This window comes from Rhincodon typus, chromosome 24 (assembly GCF_021869965.1).
Source record: "Rhincodon typus isolate 14 chromosome 24, sRhiTyp1.1, whole genome shotgun sequence".
NCBI classification, from domain to species: Eukaryota; Metazoa; Chordata; class Chondrichthyes; order Orectolobiformes; family Rhincodontidae; genus Rhincodon; species Rhincodon typus.
In genome coordinates this window covers 27,243,723-27,263,110 of record NC_063355.1, presented here as the reverse complement: position 1 = coordinate 27,263,110, position 19,388 = coordinate 27,243,723, and the positions used below count along the sequence as shown (strand labels likewise).

The 19,388-nt window shown below is 41.7% G+C and overlaps 2 protein-coding genes across 5 annotated transcripts in view; one reads left to right on the top strand and one right to left on the bottom strand.

Moving 5' to 3' along the window:
• The window catches only part of LOC109928722 (RNA-binding protein EWS-like), a 33,494-nt gene extending 17,697 nt beyond the window's left edge, over window positions 1–15,797 (bottom strand). The window contains exons 1-8 of the mRNA XM_020528661.2: window positions 15,662–15,797; window positions 12,281–12,317; window positions 10,184–10,235; window positions 9,933–10,056; window positions 8,150–8,327; window positions 2,689–2,853; window positions 1,529–1,725; window positions 974–1,154 (exon numbers count right to left, since the gene is read on the bottom strand). Coding sequence (XP_020384250.2) covers window positions 974–1,154; window positions 1,529–1,725; window positions 2,689–2,853; window positions 8,150–8,327; window positions 9,933–10,056; window positions 10,184–10,235; window positions 12,281–12,317; window positions 15,662–15,674 — 947 coding nt within the window. The 5' untranslated portion in view covers window positions 15,675–15,797. The remainder of the gene's footprint in view (window positions 1–973; window positions 1,155–1,528; window positions 1,726–2,688; window positions 2,854–8,149; window positions 8,328–9,932; window positions 10,057–10,183; window positions 10,236–12,280; window positions 12,318–15,661) is intronic.
• The window catches only part of rhbdd3 (rhomboid domain containing 3), a 66,362-nt gene continuing 62,202 nt past the window's right edge, over window positions 15,229–19,388 (top strand). For 2 of the 4 annotated variants that reach the window (XR_007264672.1, XM_048611525.1), the window contains exon 1: window positions 16,063–16,786. Coding sequence is in view for 3 of the 4 variants with exons in the window: in XM_048611525.1 (XP_048467482.1) it covers window positions 16,618–16,786 (169 nt within the window). In the remaining variant the exon portion in view is untranslated. Of the gene's footprint in view, window positions 15,248–16,062; window positions 16,787–18,647; window positions 18,826–19,388 lie in introns of those variants that run through there. The other 2 variants (XM_048611527.1, XM_048611526.1) reach the window with 2 other exon arrangements.

The window sequence follows — 19,388 nt, the reverse complement described above, 5'->3', positions numbered from 1 at the left end:
ATATTGGCACACAGCAAGTAAATGCATTTTAAACACTATAAATGAAACCCAGGCTCCAAACAAAACCACCAATTTAGCAAGTTTGTAATACTTGTACCCCACAATTTTGTCATTTTTTAAAAAATTAATTCACATTCCTCAATTAAGTAAAATGCTCAGGTGGAAGGAACCAAGCCTTTTCCCAACTTTCAAAACAGGAACTCGATTAAGGGTAGTTACGTTTGAAAAACACCAAATTTCAATGTGTAATAAAATCACCCAAGTTTTCATCCACCTTAAGGTAATCGTATTCTTCTAAAAAACTGGAATAACTTTAAACACTCAAAGCGAGCGTTTCAGGATTAAAAGGTTTCACCCAGAAAGGCAATGTCTGAATTATGTGGAGTTAGCTGTTGTGGCATTTTGATTAAATAAAATGTGAATAATTTAAATTATCAACAGGTAATTCGTTGAAAAAAGTAATTTGGATTTGGCGCTTTGAAGATTTACCCAGTTCCCGACAGCAAATTCCCTTAATCTGCTGATTTTAGAAAGTATTTAAAAAGCAGTCACAAAACAAAATTAAGAATATATCTATAATTCTGTCTGAACATTTATGTTCTACTTGAGTGGCATTTAAAATAAGCACACTGGCAAATTATTCCACAGAGATTGGACATTGCCTTTGAAAAATTAGAACCAGGGCTGAAAACTGCCATCATTTTACTTTTTAAATATTTGAATAAAATTTAAAAAGTGGGCCACTATTTTTTTTAAACGTACAGATATTTACTTTTCAATTAAAAAATAAGTTTCAGAACTGGGGCATCTAGCTCTCAATGACTGCAAAATAATTGGAACTTTGCCAGTTCTACCTGAAGGACACTGTCAAATACTTCAGAAAAGTTCAACACTTTCAGCCCAGTATAGGTAACTGTTACTTTGGGGTGACTTCTTGTATTAAAACCTCTCTAAAAGGAAGAGGTCATCTTACCCCATTGCGCCTCGTCCACTCCGGCCGCCTCTACTGTAGCTACTTCCTCTATTTCCTTGATCATAGCTCCCACGACTTCTGCTCCGGTTGTCAGAGCTACTGGTTGGTGCTCCATAGCTACTCTGGTCTTGTCCATACCCACTCATGCTATTAGTGGATGGCTGCTCCTGCCTATAAGTACCTACGGAACATTTAACAGTAATTAGCTCATGGAGACAATTGACAACTGCTTGCTTTATTGCAAGATATTTATTGGGAATGTACTTTTATTTTGTAACATATAATAACAGTAAAAATTCTGCCAGAAGAGAGCTTGATTATAACAAAATAACCAGAACATCCATGAGCATTTCAAGCACAAGTGAGAAAACATGATTAACCCATTTCTTCAACAGGAGGCACCCCTTCTAAATTTAGTGATTGACAGCCTGTCTTGTACTTGCTTCCTTTCCTGCTGACTTGAAAATAGACAAATGGCATTATAAAACATTGAAGCTGGAGGTGGCAATATTACCACCACCATGAAACTGCTAGAAACAAAACACTTCCACTTACTGTACTGGCTTTGTTGGCTATAATCAGTCTGCTGCCCATAGCTAGATTGCTGACCAAATCCAGAAGGTGGTTGCTGCTGGGTGTAGCTTCCAGTAGGTGGTGGTGGTGGTGCATAGCTGCTCCCCTGTTGTCCATAACTTGCCTGTTGGCTGTAGGTACTCTGATCGTAGCTAGTTGGTTGAGTGGTGCTACTGTAACTACATAAAAAAATGCTTAGTAAATGGATCAAAATCTGGAGATCAAATTTAAAATAAATCATCAGGAGGGGAACAGGAGATTTCATTACAGAACTGCTTAAATCTGGAATGCTTCTCAGATGTGGAATCACATTCTACGGAAACCTTCAATGATAGGCAGGAATATGGGTAAAAGTGAGAACACAAAGTTAATCACTACAGGTCCGATAAAGAACTGGTACAAAGTGAATGGGTCAAGTAACATTCCTTGTGCTACAAATACAACTTATCAGAACAGAGCAGAGAAGTACAGTACTCTTTGTGCAACTGACAAGTTGTCAAAATGATTTGTATCCTAGCTCCCCAAGGTTACCTAACAAGCGAAACAGCAGATCTCAGTTGGATTAGATGAGGCCAGCAGCCTTGGAATATTTCACAGCATAGTCTTTTGGAGAAGTAACATCTCCTGTACAAATCTGCTTGCTGACTCCCTGCATAACATGCCCCCACTGAAAAAAGGTTTCTGTTCCTATCTGTGCTACTGTAACCTAAGAGTACGAAGTAAACCATTCAGCTCTTCAAGTCTGCTCTGGTCCCACAGGTTCACTACTGAGTGAAGAAACTTTTCCTCATCTAAGTAGCCTACCCTGTAACCCGATAGTGATCCCCGTTTGTAGATGCCCCTACCAAGGAAATCATCCTCCCCACACCATGTCTGTGTAGCCCTGGTTGAAATATAGGACAACTGGGGGCGAGAGACAGAGGGGGTGGGGATGGGGGAAAGAGAGAGACAGACACAACACTAAACTAGTGAAAAACCAAGTCCAGCTGAACCACTCGCTCCTCACTGGAGAGGCTTACAGCTGGCATATACCAAGGAGCTCTGAAACTTGAAAGAAGCTGAAGACTTCTAGAGAACCTGAGTCAATTTGCAATGCTTGGAAAAAAAAAATCCCTTAAAATATGACAATCAAAAAGATTTACCTTGTAGGAGGAAAAGATGGAGGAGCACTGGGAGGTTGAAGAGGGTAACCACCATGCACACTCATTTGAGGATAGCCATAATTTGTTTGGCTGTATCCCAAACTGGACTGGGCATATCCAGTACTTGGTTGGCTGTAGTCATCTTGTTTTGTCGTATCTTGTGCTCTGAAAAGACATTTACACAGGATTCCTCTACTTAGAAATAAAAGATAAAGTGAAAGATTCCATGCACAGCATACATTTGTAAGTTAGTCTGAAAACATTGTTCCATTAGGTGATGTTAAAATGATTGGTCAAAAAAAAACTGATTCTTGATGAAGCATACATTTGGCTTGAACTCACTTTTTCAAATTTCCAGAAAATTTCAACACTTGTATACCCCTGTAGAGTGGGTTTCTTCAGGGGGACTGCGTTTGGGGGTGGGAAGGGGAGGAGGGAGGAGGGAGGGAGTGCGTGCAGCAGAGGTGAATAGAACTCCAGCAACAAGATCAAATTGATATAGATCAGTCATTTGGTGAAGCTCTAAAGATGCAAGTGCTCACCAAATTTTGTGCTCCCAAGAATTAAAGACAAGAGAAACTATTTTTGATAGAAGGTTGCACGTTTTAAGCCACACAGACAAATTCTATGCTGCAGATTTGCAGATGATGAGTTTCAGCACTCAAAACTACAGTGCACACTTACACCTTAAAAAAACCACAGGTACAATATCAAACCTAGCTGTGATTGTGGACTTGCTGGCCAAGCTGGCTTGTTCTCATTCAGACGTTTTGTCACCATGCTAGGTGACATCAGTGAGGCCTCCGATGAAGTCTCCGATGAAGCAATGTTGTTCTTCTCCGCTCGGAATTTATACTGTCCAGTCCGTTATGGTGAGTAGTGTCATTTCTGGTTTTGTTCTGTATGGGTTTGGATATGGGGCACAATTCTATGTTTGTTGATTGCTTTATGGGTAGAGAACCATGCCTCTAGGAATTCCTGTGCATGTCTATGTTTGGCTTGGGCTACTATGGTTACGTTGTCCTAGTTAAACCTTCATTGTGCGAGTGTACTGATATTAAGGAAAGTTGGCAGTGTTGTTTTGTTGCTAGCTGATGTTCATGTATTTGGACAATTAAGGCCATTGGTTTAACTGGGACAACGCAACCATAGCAACCCAGGCCAAACACAGACACACATGGGAACTCCTAGAGGCATGGTTCTCAACCCATAAAGCAATCAACAAACAGGTTTGGACCCCAGATACAAACCTATACAGAACAAAACCCCCAGAAATGACACTACTCACCATAATTCCGAGCGGAGTAGAACAACATCGCTTCATCGAAGGCCTCCGTGATGACGTTGCTTAGCTCGATGACGAAACAGCTGAATGAAAAAAAAAGCCAGCTCAGCGAGCAAGTTAACAACCTCAACCACAACCCAAGCTACAAATCTTTGCTAAAACTTTGCTAAAACTCAAAACCTAGTTATTAAACTAGCAATTACAACGAAAAACTAAATGCAAGACACGTTAATATCACACCCAAGGACATAGACAACAAGGGATATTGACTATGGGGAGCACAGCTGGAACGAAGGGTGGTCAGGAAAGTACGTCATCATTTTTTATATAAATATAGTCAAGGATTAATTGCATTCAGGTAGGGAGACATTAATTACAGACTCACTTGTGCTAATCAAAGAGGCTGAAAGTCTACTTGCTGATCAGAGGTGCACTATATTTAAATACACATCATTTGTAAATAATAGCTTAAAATGTTTGAATGAAGATTGGATTTAATTTCATTCTTTCCGCACCTAGCTACCAGAATTCTAGAAGTGAATTCAATACCAAAAGGATCAAGTGTGTTGGTGGCTGCTGAGATAATCTGATAGCTCCTTGTTGCCAGAGTCAAGATCTCCAAGCAGCTGTTAAATATTGAAGGAGAAGTGATGAATACTAGAAACAGTGGTACATTTTAGCACCATTTATGAGGGGAATTGTGATCAGGTAATGCAAGCACATTTTAGCGAAGTAGGAAAGCACCAAAATTCCAATTGCTCCTGGTGCCACAAGCCAGTAATTCATACATAGGTGGCACAGGTAAATGCTGGAGAATGGTTCAGCAGGAAAGACTTTCAGAACCAGGCTCCGGAAGCTGAACTGTTCAGACCTTAACTGGACTAGGACCAATAAACATCCCCTTTCCAAAAAGGAATGTTGAAATGGTAACCCTGTAGCCACTGATGATTTTGATGCCCATCAGGCTCATGAATGCCCTTCATGGGTTGAAATCTTGACCTGGTTGTGCCTTATGTGACTCCAGATCTATCATAATGTGGTTGGCTTTTAACTGTCCTCAAATGACCTTGCAAGCTTCAGTTGTATAAAATGATTGGGAGGTTTCAAGAAAGGAACAAAATCAGGCGGATCACACTCCAGTATTTCAGTTACCAGAAACAATGGCGAAGCCACCCCTGCTCATTCTGCAAACTCCTCCTTACTAACAATTGGCGGCTAGCACCAAAACTGGAAGAGCTGTCCCAGAGCAACAGCTTGACAGTCACTCACTGAACCACACCTGAAAACTACCCTGGACATCACCTTTAGGTATAGCCTGTCCCACCAGCAAAACCCACCATAGGTGGTGGCAAATTGGTATTCAGTCAGGAAGGGAACTGCCCTGGTAACCCTCAACATTGGGTTCAGTGAAGACTTGTGGCATAAGGTTCAACATGTGCAAGGAAGCCTACCGATTACCTACTGTCAGCACACTGCATGATATGATGAATCAATATTTTTTCATGCTGAAGAACACTTAGAGATGCATTGGGTGACAAAGAGAACTCGAAGTATTCTGGGTGGAAGACTGCGATGTCCATCACCGAGTGTCACAGTTGCATCACTACTGACCAAGATGCAGAATTCTTTTTAAAAAAAAAGCTGCTAGATTTCACCAGCAGCAGTCAGGGAAGAAAAGTGACTTCACTGCATCCTCAACAATCCATCTGTTGTAGATCTGTCAAATCACATTATCAGGACCGAAGACAAAGACCCACCTTCCACACAGGAGACCCTACACCATTGTGGCACTACCACTGCACTTGAGACTTCAAACACACGTAAGCAACTTAAAACAAGACAACCATGGCTAATTCCATCAGAATTATATTCCACCATAATCAATAACTTCAGGGTCTGGAATATCCCTGTTTCATCATCAAACCAGGGATCACCCTTTGTTTGATGAATGGTTAGAGGGCATTCCAGGACCAATACCAGGTATACCCTAAAAATTAGATAACAACCCCGAGAAGCGACAAGATAGAACTACCTGCACGCTAGACAGCAGGAGCAGCAGACAACAGAAGACACCAAGCAATCTCATCATCAACAGATCAAATAGGTTTAGCACTCTAGCCAGGTGTGGATGGTGGTAGACAATTAAAACAACACAGCAAGCAGCAGTGGGTTCACGATGACCTGAATCTGAACAATGGGGAACACAGTAAGCACTTGTTCAAAAGACGAACTGCAAAATTTACATCAATTCTTTGGTCAGAGTACAAAATATACAGTCCTTCTTGGCCTCCTGGAGGGTCCCATCATTACAGATTCAAGTCTTCTGATAACTTGATTTATTCCAGGGTGATGTCAAGAAAAGGCTGTGGACACTGCAAGGAGCTACAAGTCTTGACATTCAGACAAAAGTATGAAGATTTTTGCTCTAGTATTAGCTGCTCCCCTAACCAAGATGTTACTGTACGAGTAAGATACTGATACTTAGCTAACAAATTGGATAATTTCCCACTTTTTTGCCCACATAAACAGGACAAATCTAACCAGGCCAAATCATACCCTACTCTACTTTTGATCAGTAAAATGATGCAGAGTCATCAACAAGTAGTACTTGCAAAGACATAACCTGCTTAATGATGCTCAGTTTAGGTTTGGTCAGGGCCACTCAGCTTCTGACCTCAGTACAGCCTTGGTCCAAACCAGAGAGCACTGAACTCCAGAGGGAGTAGGGATGACTATCCTCAACCTCAAGGCAACATTTGACTAAGTATGCATCAGGAGCCCAAGAAAACCTGGAGTCAATGGAAATCAGGAGGAAAAACCCTTAGCTGGGTAGTGTCATACCTAGCACAATAGATGGTTACGACTGGAGGTCAGTCTTCAGATCCAGCACGTTTCTCCAGGTACTGTTCTAGACTCAACTATGTTTAGCTCCTTCAAATGACGCTCCCTCCAGAAGGTATGAGGATGGTTACGCAGTCATTGGAGAAATGTTCAAAACCATTTGCAACTTCCCAGTTAAAATTACTGGACAACACCTAGGCTTGGGCTAAAAGGCAAGTAACATTCATGCCACATATGCCAGGCAATGAACAAAGAGAATCCAACCATGCCCCTTGACATTCAATTGTATTATAATTGCAGAATCCCTCACTATCAACATCCCTGATGTTACCAGTGACCAGACAAATATGCACTGATACTATCATAAGACACACTTGACAAGGGACCTTTAACAGCACCTGCAAGTCCCCTTCCAAGCACCATACCACCCTGAAATGGAACTACTTGACCATTCCTTTACTATCATTGAATCAAAATCCTGCAGCTCCCTTCCAGGAGCTGATTTTCCCTGCAGCTCAAGGACTGTAGTGGTCAAGGCAGCAGCTCACCATCACCTGCCCTAGGAAAATAAATGCTGGCCTATCCAATACCTACATCATGAATGAATTAAGGGGAAATAAAGAGAGAGGGACAAAATGTGTGAAAGAACAGAAGCTTCTGCATTCACAGACTCCTGAAGGTAGGTCAAGATTGACAGTGAGCACACAGCTAGGGCACTGCATACACTCTTGGCCACTGCAGGAGTGGAAGGACACAGAATTTCTAGTATGTCACCGGGATGGAAATATATATTTGTTTTGAAAACCGACAAGGAAAGATCGGATAGACCAGAAACATTGACTTTTGAAAAAAAAAACAGATGAGGCTGAAGGGTGATTTAATTCAAATGTGCAAACTTGAAAAGGGATTACGAGTGGATAGGAGGGACTTACTTCCCTTAGTAGATATGTCAATACCAAGGGGCATAGATTAGGGCAAAGAATTCATTGGGAGCAGAGACAAAACTTGGAGGTTGATGATTTCCAAATGAGTTGATCTGAAAGGACGTTAGAAACCTCATTATATTTACAACTTGTTTGATGCACACTTGGAAGTGCTTACAACCTATAGGTTTACAAACCAAAAGAAAGTGGTACCTAGGATTAAACTGGAATACTTGTTTTGGCCAGCAGACAGACTGAACTGCAATTATGCGCTAGATATAGGCATAGAAATAGAGTTTAAATTGTTGCAGCTCCAATTATAGCCACCAGTTGTATAGCATCTTTTTCTGATGTGCTGAAATTTTTTAACCACTTCCCGCCCCTTTCCATTAGTGCAAAGGAAGATACATACCTGGTAGGTGCAACAGTCGTAGCTGTGTGCTGCCCATATGCAGCATAAGTAGGCTGCTGACCATAGGTTGGTTGTTGCCCATACGTAGCTTGAGGAGTGGCAGCACTCTCATATCCAGTTGTGCTGTAAGCCTGCACAGGTTGGCTATAAGCCTGGGGTGCAATTGGCGCACTATAACCTATTCAAAAGAATAAACAGTGAAACAATTTTCCTCCCTGAAGTTTTAAACAATATGCAAAAGTCTAATGAACAAAATCTCACGTCACTTCATTTTGGGCAGGTCAATACTATTTATTTTACAATGGTGTTAAATAAAGCCGATACAAGTATATACAGTACTAATTTCTCATTGCTACACCAGTCAATATGCAGGCGAAACCTTTTCCCTCTAATCTAAAAATAGAAATTTTTGCATTTATATTGTGCCTGCAATATAGTAAAATGTTCCAAATGTTTCTACAGCCTGAGGAAGGACATAATTCAAGTCAAGGAGCAATTACAAAACATTTCTGAAAGCACTGAGGAAAAGTGATCTTAAAAGGATAATGAAAACAGAGCAGCAAAAGGACATGCACATGAACCTGGGGTCAGGAACATGTAGTTTGGTGGGGTGCTGAATTTTAAGCTTGAAACTGGATCTTCCAAAGCTGTTGTTTCCCCAGTTGCTGGCAGCATTTCAGGATCACTCCCCAATTTTTTCTTATCCAATACATCACATTTGATTGATAGTTACAGACTGCCAGCAAGGGAAGCACTCCCCAACATCACATGCATACTTCAGATTATTACAGAGGGGGAAACTGGAAACAAAAGTTAGTCAATTCAGGTCTATCCCCAAGAATACTGAATAAGCCAAGACAGATTTATGCTAAACAAAAATGCTATTTGCATAACCAACACGAATTTTCAGACACCATGGGTCATAAATTCTAACTGATGAGGAAACTTAAATTTATTCAGAAATTGAGAAGTGGAAGAAAGCAATATAGTAGAAATGGGTACACAGTGTTTAAAAAAGTTTCACCCCAGACACCCATCTATCTTCTACTCTTCCTGACCTCCCTTAAAAGCCAACCGAGGTGAATTAGAACTGTTCAAATGATGAAATAATGTATAACCCTCTCTGATTGGGGTATTTTACCCATCTAATGACCAGTGAATATTCTGCATATTCAATATTGGAGGGTTGCATTACTTTAATAACTCATTAAACAATGTTGCAATGCAGAAAGTAAACATAACTGAGCAGAAACAGTAACCAAAAGTCAAATGGTAAATTGGACAGCATGTCAGGCCTGACAGTTTGCCTGTTTTATGTAGGGAGAAGCCCAATGGGCTAACTATAGATGATAAATTTTCAAGTTTGAATATGTTCAAATAGAGAACTGTAGGACAGCGACTGTAAGCCCTATTGCTGATCAGTGCAATTCTAAGTGAATTATAAACCACTAGTGTTGTGCAATTTATTTCCTCTTGTAATATTATGCAACATTAAAGTCAACAACACTGAACATGCATGCCAAAAATGGGAGTTTACAATAAAGTTTAAATTGTTTGATGTAAAGCAATGATGTGACAAAACATAGCACAAATCATGCAACAATGACCAGTCACTCTAACCTGCACTTGTCCCTTCTACCCAAGAAAGCACAACAGATAGCAGTGGAAAAAAAAACAAGGTTCAGAATATAATAAATATCCCTCCAATCTAAGGAAGCACAGACAAAAGTAAATAAAGTTCATAAACAACTAAAACTGTATAATAAACAGATTAAACTCTTACCAGTTTGAGGCTGCCCATATGCAGTAGCATATGCTGTCTGTCCATAAGCTGCAGTTGTTTGCGCTTGAGTGTATGTTGTATCAGTGGGTTGGGTATAGGTTCCATAACTCGGCTGCGCGTATGCCTAGTTGCAAGCATTTAAAGAAACAACTTCAAGTTAGGCCAACAGTAGACAATGAACTTGGCACAAGTAATCAATTTGCTGCTACTACATTCATAAAATTGAAAAGTAGCTTTTTTAGAAGTCTTACTTGGGTCGTCTGTCCATATGCTTGAGCAGGCTGTGCTGCATAGCTTCCATACCTGTTTTATAAAAAAGGGAGAGTGGAAATCTGCACAAACGTTTAACATGGTACAAATAACCACAAATCCTGATTTAATTTAGAATTACCCTTGGAATTCAACACAAAAGGATTAGGAAGCAATGAACTAGAATTGGCTATCCAGCCTGCAATGCCTACCAGTCACTTAGATCTTAGCTGATTTGTACCCTGATCCAAGTATATTTAATTAACAACCAAGTTAAATAAAATCAGTAACAAAAGCAAATTGCTGGAACAGCTCAAAAGGTCTGGCAGCATCTGCGCAGAGAAATCAAGAGTTAATGTTTCAGGTCGAGTGACCCTTCCCCAGACCCTACTAAGGAAGGGTCACAACTCAAAACCTTAACAGATTTCTGATTTACAGCACCTGCAATTCATTTGCTAAATAAAATCAGTTTTCAACAGCCAAAGGCTTTTATTTGGTTTAAAACACAATTACTCAGTGGTGCCATATTCACTCAAATTCCCCTAACAAGCTATCAGGTCAAAAAAACACCCAACCCATTCTAATAAAAAGATCCAAGTATCGAATACTAAAGCAATTGAATCTTGGAGCAAAGGCTCACATGCAGGATGTCTACTCAATGCATTTCCAGGATCTTAATTTCTGTTGAAATGTCACTGCTGGTCTTCTACATACAAAGCTGTATGGGCCATATGGCCCCACATTCAAATTTTTGAAAGATAGTTGGTATCAATCAAAAATTGGTTTTTGCACCCAATGGCTAGAAAATGGAAGGCAAGAATTCAACTACAGAAAGTGCAACATCTGCTAGGAAACGTATCTGTCATGGTAGTGAAGGATCAGATCAGGCTTTATCTGGTGCAATTTCTTCTACAGTCATCAGACAGCATTCAGCTTAACCCCGAAGCAGCTGTCAATTAGGAGAAACATTGGAAACCAGGAAACACTTTCAGACCCAAACCCAAATAGAATTGTTAAAAAAGGGCCGGGTGCAAGAGGGAGACATGTCGGTTTTCCATTTGAAAAATGTCACTCGTTCCAGGTTTATTTTCCAAATGTTGTTATTCCCTCACCAGACAAATGCCATTTATTTAAATTGGTATTTACATGCAGTAAAATCATCCGAAAGGCTATATCTTGTATTTTCTACAGAATTTTGAAGGAAATTGACAGCTTTCAGGTACAGAAAGCACAGTATGGAAAAGTACTTTTCAAAAATGTTAAACTATACATTCTATTGTCTATGAAGCCTCTCCAAGCACTCATGAAGCAAAAATCTTAAATGGCACTAAATTGTTTCAATCACTGCCAGCAACTGAACTCCAAGAAAGTACATGTAGGGATGCAAAATTGTCACAGCAGATAGCACAACACCTCTTCTCCAAAGCACTCCCATCCCCAAGAACTAAGCTTTTATGAAAGACTGCAAGCACCACCTCTAGATGGCGCAAAGTGTGCGTATGCACAAGAGATACTAGACATCATTTTGAAGGGACTGATAGCAACAGCCAGTCTCAAAAACGGTGGTGCCAAAAGTTTTGTGCAATCCTGAACTCGGCCTGAAGTCACATCTAGCACAGCCAGAGTGACAGTCAGATTTAGAATTAGTAGTGAAGCCTGGCAGTGGTCTACATATAGTCTGGAACATAGGCAAGGAGCTTCAACCAGTTGGGGAAAACAGGTCCAGCCAAAGTCCTAGCAGCACTGTGAAGTCAGTGTGTGTACCGACACTTACTGTGGCCTGCTTCAGTCAGCTGACAACATGGCTGTCTACTGATGGCATTATGGAAATCAGTTTATGAAAATTTCAACCAGGACACAGATATCACTGCATGACATTTTTGTACCGCAGTAACATGAGGAGCATTTTGAGCAATTTCATTAGTGTTTTGGTTTACATTCATTTGTGGAAATGAGTTATGAACTTTGTTAATGGGAAAATATATTGGCACACTAAATTATGCAGGTTGCAAGTGTCTGAAATAAATACAATTCCCTTAAAATTTACTTAGTAGAAATGTATACCTACATTGTACAAATGATAATTTTATCACACTTACCCTTGTTGAGCTGCAGCTTGAGTGTAGGTACTATAATCTATAAAAAGAAAGGATTTATTTCCTCAACTAAATATATTAAGTTGCTGGAAGTAGGTTTCTCATGTTACAAAATAGAAATGATAAAAATCTAGTAAAATGTTTGCACGACATCCATATGAAATATTACTTCCAATTCACTAAAAAAAAAACCAAGATTCACCAACATACTATTAACTATCTTAACATGGTTGGGATCCCTTACTCCACTTCTAGACAATGACAGAGCACAGGAACAATTGTAATTCTTAGCAATTTTTTTTCTCACCCTTCAAGAAAGAAACGGTTATTTGGGTAAGGAAACCAAAACACCTCAAAGCTTTTGAAGTAACACCATCTATGTGGGTTTTGGCATACTTTTGGAGTCAGTGCAACATAATCTCAACAAAAATGGTGCCAGAATGACTGAATACAGCTGCCAACACACCAGACAAAGCTGCACTTGGGGCCAGAGATGATATCATGGGAACAGTTATAATTGTGAATAACCATGTCAAGAGGTTAAGCTTAAAAGGCCAATATGAACATAGATCTCACAAATTCTGGTTTCCTTAGCTTTGTTTTCCATCCTATTGGTCTCTAAACCAAAGCTACAAAAGTATAGATCATAGAATCCCTAGTGTGGAAACCGGCCCTTTGGCCCAACAAGTCCGCACCGAACCTCAGAGCATTCCACCCAGACCCATCCCGCTGTAACCCACCTAATCTACACATCCCTGGACACTACAGGCAATTTAGTATGGCCAATCCACCTAGCCTGCATATCTTTGGACTGTGGGAGGAAACCTACACAGACACGGGGAGAACGTACAAACTCCATACAGACAGTCGCCCGAGGGTGGGATTGAACCCGGGTCCCTGGTGCTGTGAGGCACCAGTGCCGCCCCTAGTTATGTTATGTTGTTATTCAGTTGTTTATCCAACCATTGCTTGTCTGATTCCCTTAGCCATTTTATGTAACCTACATTTGCTAAGTTTGAAATGTCAAGCCAAAAACTACAAACTGCTCATATATATCAATTTTCATTACCAAAATCGCTCAATTATACATTTGCAGAGTATGGGAAGCCTTTATATATCATTTTCACATCAAACCCATAGTGTGCACATTCGTGTGCATTTGAATGTTACAAGAGAAAAAAAGTCAGCATAAAAAGCCCATTGTGTATGTATATTGCAACATTGCTATGATTAAATTTAAGCCCCAAATTAACTTCCAAAACTGTAATTTCAAATGCTATGTTTGTACTTGTTAGCGATTCCTCCCACATCCAAGGCACACAAAAGCTCGTAAGCATAGAAACTCACATGTATCAAAATCCTCTCCATATCCTTTACCAATGAATATATTTTTAATGAGATGCAACTATTAAGCCTACAGATTCCTTTCCCCTTCCTCAACTTTCATCTGTTGGAATATTAGTATAGACAGCTTTTCACAGAAAATTCATGCTTCCAACCAACCACAGTAATAGATCTCACTTAGTTTTGGGCTCACTCCAGAAAGGAGGTCAGCTGTATCTTTTACTGAGGTTTTTGTAATTTTGACTTCTAGGATGAGAAGTTGCCATCCACAGGTCCAGTAAAGGTCTAATTCCGTCAATCCTTCATTCATTGAATAATTACAACCAAAATAGTTTAAAGGTCAGTTTAAACTTAATAACCAATTTCAGTAACAGCTTAAAGTCTATTTTTCCTTTCCCACAAGAACAGCTAACCCTCAGTTCTGTTAAGTCCCAAGTAGAATAACTATCGATAATAAAGGCTTCCACTTTCTCCACTGCAGCCCTTCCCAGTTTATTGATGAACACTAGACGCTCATGGACAACGCCACAGATCACAGGAGACTGACCCTTAAAAGTTTAAAATAGCAGGTCTCAACAAACGATAGCAAGGATCAAAAAAGGCTCAATTTCAGGATGCGAGGTGAAAGTAATTTTAGGATCGTTACTGAACTAAATGTTTAAATTGTCTTATGTAGGCTTTATTCAGCAGTGAACGTACAAGCTTGACTTTTTATACCAAATTCCGGATATGAATGTAAAAATATACCACAGTCAAGACTTTAAATTTATTAAAAAAAAAAAAATCAAACAATGGCCAGCGATTTTCAATACCAGTAAAAGATATTGAAGAGGACGACGAAAGTCACCCCATGTTCTTTATCCGGAAGCATGCAAACGTGGAGTTCCCACTAAAATTATTAAGACATCATTAGAGAGTTTACGATTAACCTTTGGTACGCTACCAGAAGGTAACGTATATGAACGGAAATATTAAACCTTCCTGCATCCAAAAATTACAGAATCAATTTAAACTAAGTCACACGCGGTCCCCACAGTATCGTCAAACAAAAAGGAATTTCAGATCGTATGCGCGACTCCATTTTGGCACAGTGCCAACACAGTTGTTAAAAACATTCTTAAAAAAAAATTTAAAACGAACTACGCCGAAATAAAGAGCCGATCGGTTCGTAGCAAGTGTTGCGCGATTTCAGTGGGGAGAAAAAAAAAAAAATCGAACCGACTTTTGAAAAGTTGCAAAATCCCAAATGGTGCAGTTTTTAAAAAAAACTGCAATTTAATCACACCAGATTCGAAAATACGTATAGAGGACTGGGGAGATGGATCCCTACGGAAAGTATTTGCTGCGAAGCGTTGTACTGGCTGACCCTCGCCCTCCTCTCCCTTCCCCCCCCCCCCCCCCCCCCCACCCTGACTAGGCCTCGACGGTAACGGATTGCCAGGAAAGGGATACACTTCCGCCTCGTCGTCGGTGAAAACTCCACCTCGGAGTCTCCCAGGGGCGAGGGAGTGTGGCGGCAGTGGCAGCCGGTCGACACTGGCGGAGCGGAGCGGGCCCGGCCTCGTCGTCGGCTTTCACACGTCGACCCCCGCGGCTTTGTGGCGCAGCTACGTTCCTGCGGGGGAGGTGCTCTCTCTCTCTCACACACACACACACACATCCCGAGGCCCCAACGGCCACAAGGCCGGCCAATCGACCGGCCTCTCTTTTCTTCACCCTCCCCCCGCAAACAACAAAAAAAAACTCCCGACACGCGATATCGGGAACTGACGCCCGAACCCCCTTCCGATCTTTTCTTAAAAAAAACAGCCTCCCAGATGGTATCCTAAGTGGGGGGGGGGGGGGGGGGGGAGAAGAAAGAGGAAAAAAAACTCGATGTAATCGCCGGTAACCAACAATCCTTTTCAGAAAGAAACTGACACGGGTGGGGAGGTCGAAAGCAGAAAAGAACCATTATCGTCCGGGGCTGGGTGCGGGCAGCCGGGCATACGACCCGAGCGCCTTTAAATCCGATGCCAACAGTTAGAGACTCCCTCTTACCCGTCGACGCCATCTTCACCGACCTCTGACTGCCTGCGAAACGCGCCTGCGCGGAGCCTCGCCGGACTCAACCACTTAATTTGGCGCCTTGCGCAACTCGCGCCGGAAATGTTTTAATTCAAAAAAAAGGTCCTCGACTCCAATCGCCACGATCCCGCCCGAGTTCTCAAATTGTTACGCAGGGATTACAGATGGACACCGCCGACCACCTCTTCCCCTCTCCCTTACATAGGATTGTTAAAACGAAATTTAAAAAAAAAACGATGATTACGAAAGAACGGGGCTGGCCTCTTTTCGCTGAGGCTTTATGTTTTAAATGTCCGCTTCCACGTCCCGCTATTTAAAGAGAGGGCGGCGCACTGGCGCGTCCGGCGTAACGCGGTAAACCGTTCGGGTAGAACAATGGAGGGAATGTAGCGCCTTGTTGATGGTTCCGGGCCGGTCGCGATGGAAACGCGGCCATTTCGCCTCAGCCACCATCACCATGCGTACCTCGTATCACCGCTTCTCTTCTCTTTCGATTCTCTTCTCCGTTCCGTTGGGCGCGCGGACATTATGTCTTTCCTCACCGGTTTGAAAGCGGGCTGAAATAAAACGCACCGTCTCCACTTTCATATAATCCGTCACCTTGCACGGAGGTTTTGTTTTAATATAATCAGATCCGCCATAGCGTGGCTGTAGTAAGACAACACCGCCCATCACTCTTTCAAGTCTCCCTCCCTCTCCGCTCGACGCCAGTCAGCGATGCTCAGTCCTGTTGTAGGGTGTATCTCAGGGGTGTGGTGGGTGTCTCCGCCCCGGTAAAGAGCCAGCGAAGAGAAAGGCCGGTGATCGGGCACCAAGTAAGAAGGTCTTCGGAGGAACCCCCCCTCCTCTCCCCGATATTATTATCATCATTATCATGTTGCGGCGGCAATAATCCAGATATTTTCTTCACCGACCCGCTGGGGGTTGGGATGGGGCGCTGTGGCGACTGGCTGCGGGCCGGCCTCGGGGTGGCCCAAGTGAGGGCTCGGGTGCCGAGCGCCAGCGCCGCCTTCCTCGCTCTTGTTCTCTTGTTGTGGCTGACCGGGCCCGAGGAGGCTTTTACCCTGACAGCCAGCTCCGTGCTCTCTCACCGCCAAGGTAAGTGTCTCATCCTCATCCACCACCACCACCCCACCAAATCAGCAAATTTACTGGATGGTGGGACTAAATCCTAATCCGAGATAACCCCATAGCAAACTGTCCAAAACACACTTAGCCTCTGGTTTGACGACAGGGTTGGGCCAGAAATTCTTCCTGTAGTGTTTTGGACGAATACTTGGATAAAAATAACGTGCCAAGGGTATGAGAGGGGTAAAAATAGGTGACTGGTACTAAGAAAATGATGCCCGTTTGATGAGCTGGTGCAGGCACAATGGATCGAATGGTCTCCGTCTACGCTGTAACACTTCAATGATTCTGTGTGAGTTTCATCCCAGTTTAGATGTTAAAAAATGGTAAAGTTTGCTTCAATTATCATTTATATGTGGAAATAGAGTCATAGAGTTTTACAGCATAGTAGGACGCCCTTTGGCTCATTGTATTGATGTCGGTCATCAGGCACCTATCTACTTTAGTCCCAATTCTCAGCACTTGGTCCATAGCCTCGTATGCTGTGACATTTCAAGTGTACATCTAAATACATATTAAATGTTGGCCACTGCCTTTCAGCCAGAGTTCCAAATACTCAACTACCCTCTGGGTGACAAAATCTTCTGCTTAGATCTCTTTTAAAGCTCCTGCCCTTACCCTAAATTTGTGATTCTTGTATTAAGAGAGAAAATATACTCCTATTGACCCCACCTATGCCCTTCATAATTTGTATACTTCAGTCAGGTCCTGCATCAGCCTTCTTCGCTCCAAGCAAAATGAATGAGCTGTAAGAGGAAGTGGTGGAGGCTGGTACAATTATAACATTTAAAAGGCATCTGGATGGATATAAGAATAGGAAGGGTTTAGAGGGATATGGGTCAAATGCTGACAAATGGGACTAGATTAATTTAGGATATCTGATTGGCATGGACAAGTTAAACTGATACGTTTGTTTCCGTGCTATACATCTCTATGATTCTATAGATGCTATTCCAGCTATGGTCTAACCTGCATCTGACACAGCTCCATCAAAACCTCCTTGTTCTTGTATTCACGACCTCACTCAATAAAGGCAAGAATCCCATATGCCTTCTTAACTATCCTATCCATCTGTATTGTTGCCTTCAAGGATCTATGAACATGCACATCCCTACTATTCATCATGTACTCCTTTGCCTTGCTCGTCCTCCCAAAATACATACTACATGCTTTTTGGGATTAAACCCAGTTTCTAACTGTTTTATCCATTTGAGGAACCCGTCCGTATCTTCCCATAGTCTGAAGTTTTTGTCCTCACTTTACAACACCATGTTTTTTTTTGTTACCTGCAAACTGATTAAATCACCAGCATCCATGTCTAAATCATTAATGTATACTACAAACAGCAAGGCACCCAGTAGCAAACTAACCTGTGGTATGTCACTGGACGAGACATTGAGTTATAAGAACAACCTTCAATCAGCACCCTGTGCCTCCTGCCGCTGAGCCAATTTTAAACTGCCCAGGATTTGAAGCATCCATCAGTTTGAAAGGAAAGAAAAGTGGAAAAGCAAATCTTTTAATTTTAGGAATACAGACATTTACTTGCCAGGTTCCTTTTATATCCAGGAAATCCTAAATCAATACAATGCTCATTACCTTTCCCATACACTATAGTTCATTTGACATGTATTTACAGACCGACGGTTATTAAATTTTTATTGCATTCCTTGTAATGTTGTATAAAGATGAAAATGGTTTACATGTATTTGGACTAAAGATGTTTAAAACACAGATGTGTCTGTGGCACTACTTTACTGAGCAATTAGAAGCTAATTCACAAATTCTGATTAAAGCTCAGTATTTTCTGCATTTTGTATTTCTGTATCAGGTTTCCAACTGCAGCAGTATTTTGCACTGGCATAAATTAACTCCATAGCCCCTGCTTTCTCCTTTGGAATGCTTTGATGGCCCAAAGAAATTTACCCTAAAAATCCCAAAGAAGTACAAAGAATTACTTTGGGCATACAAGTGGCTGTTTGGCTGAATGACAACACTCTGATCTGCAAGTAAGGAAGTTGCAACTTTAAATGCCACATTTTCATTTTCTAGACTGACAATTCAGTGCACTATTAAGTGATCATCACATTGTTGGAAATGTTAATTTTCGAGTGAGACCTTTCAGCTGGAGCTAAAATATCTCATGGTGAAAAAAAGCATAGTTGTTTTCCCAAGTGTAGTGATCAATGTTTATTCTTCAACAGCAAAAACCCCAAATATATGTTTCAGAGATAGTTAGAACTGCAGATGCTGGAGAATCTGAGATAATAAGGTGTAGAGCTGGATGAACACAGCAGGCCAAGCAGCATCAGAGGAGCAGGAAAGCTGATGTTTCAGGCCTAGACCCTTCTTTGAAATGGGGGTGGGGAAGGGGTTCTGAAATAAATAGGGAGAGAGGGGGAGGCGGATAGAAGATGGATAGAGGAGAAGATAGGCAGAGAGGAGACAGACAGGTCAAAGACGCGGGGATGGAGCCAGTAAAGGTGAGTGTAGGGAGGGGATAGGTCAGTCCAGGGAGGACGGACAGGTCAAGGGGGCAGGATGAGGCTAGTAGGTAGGAGATGGGGGGGGG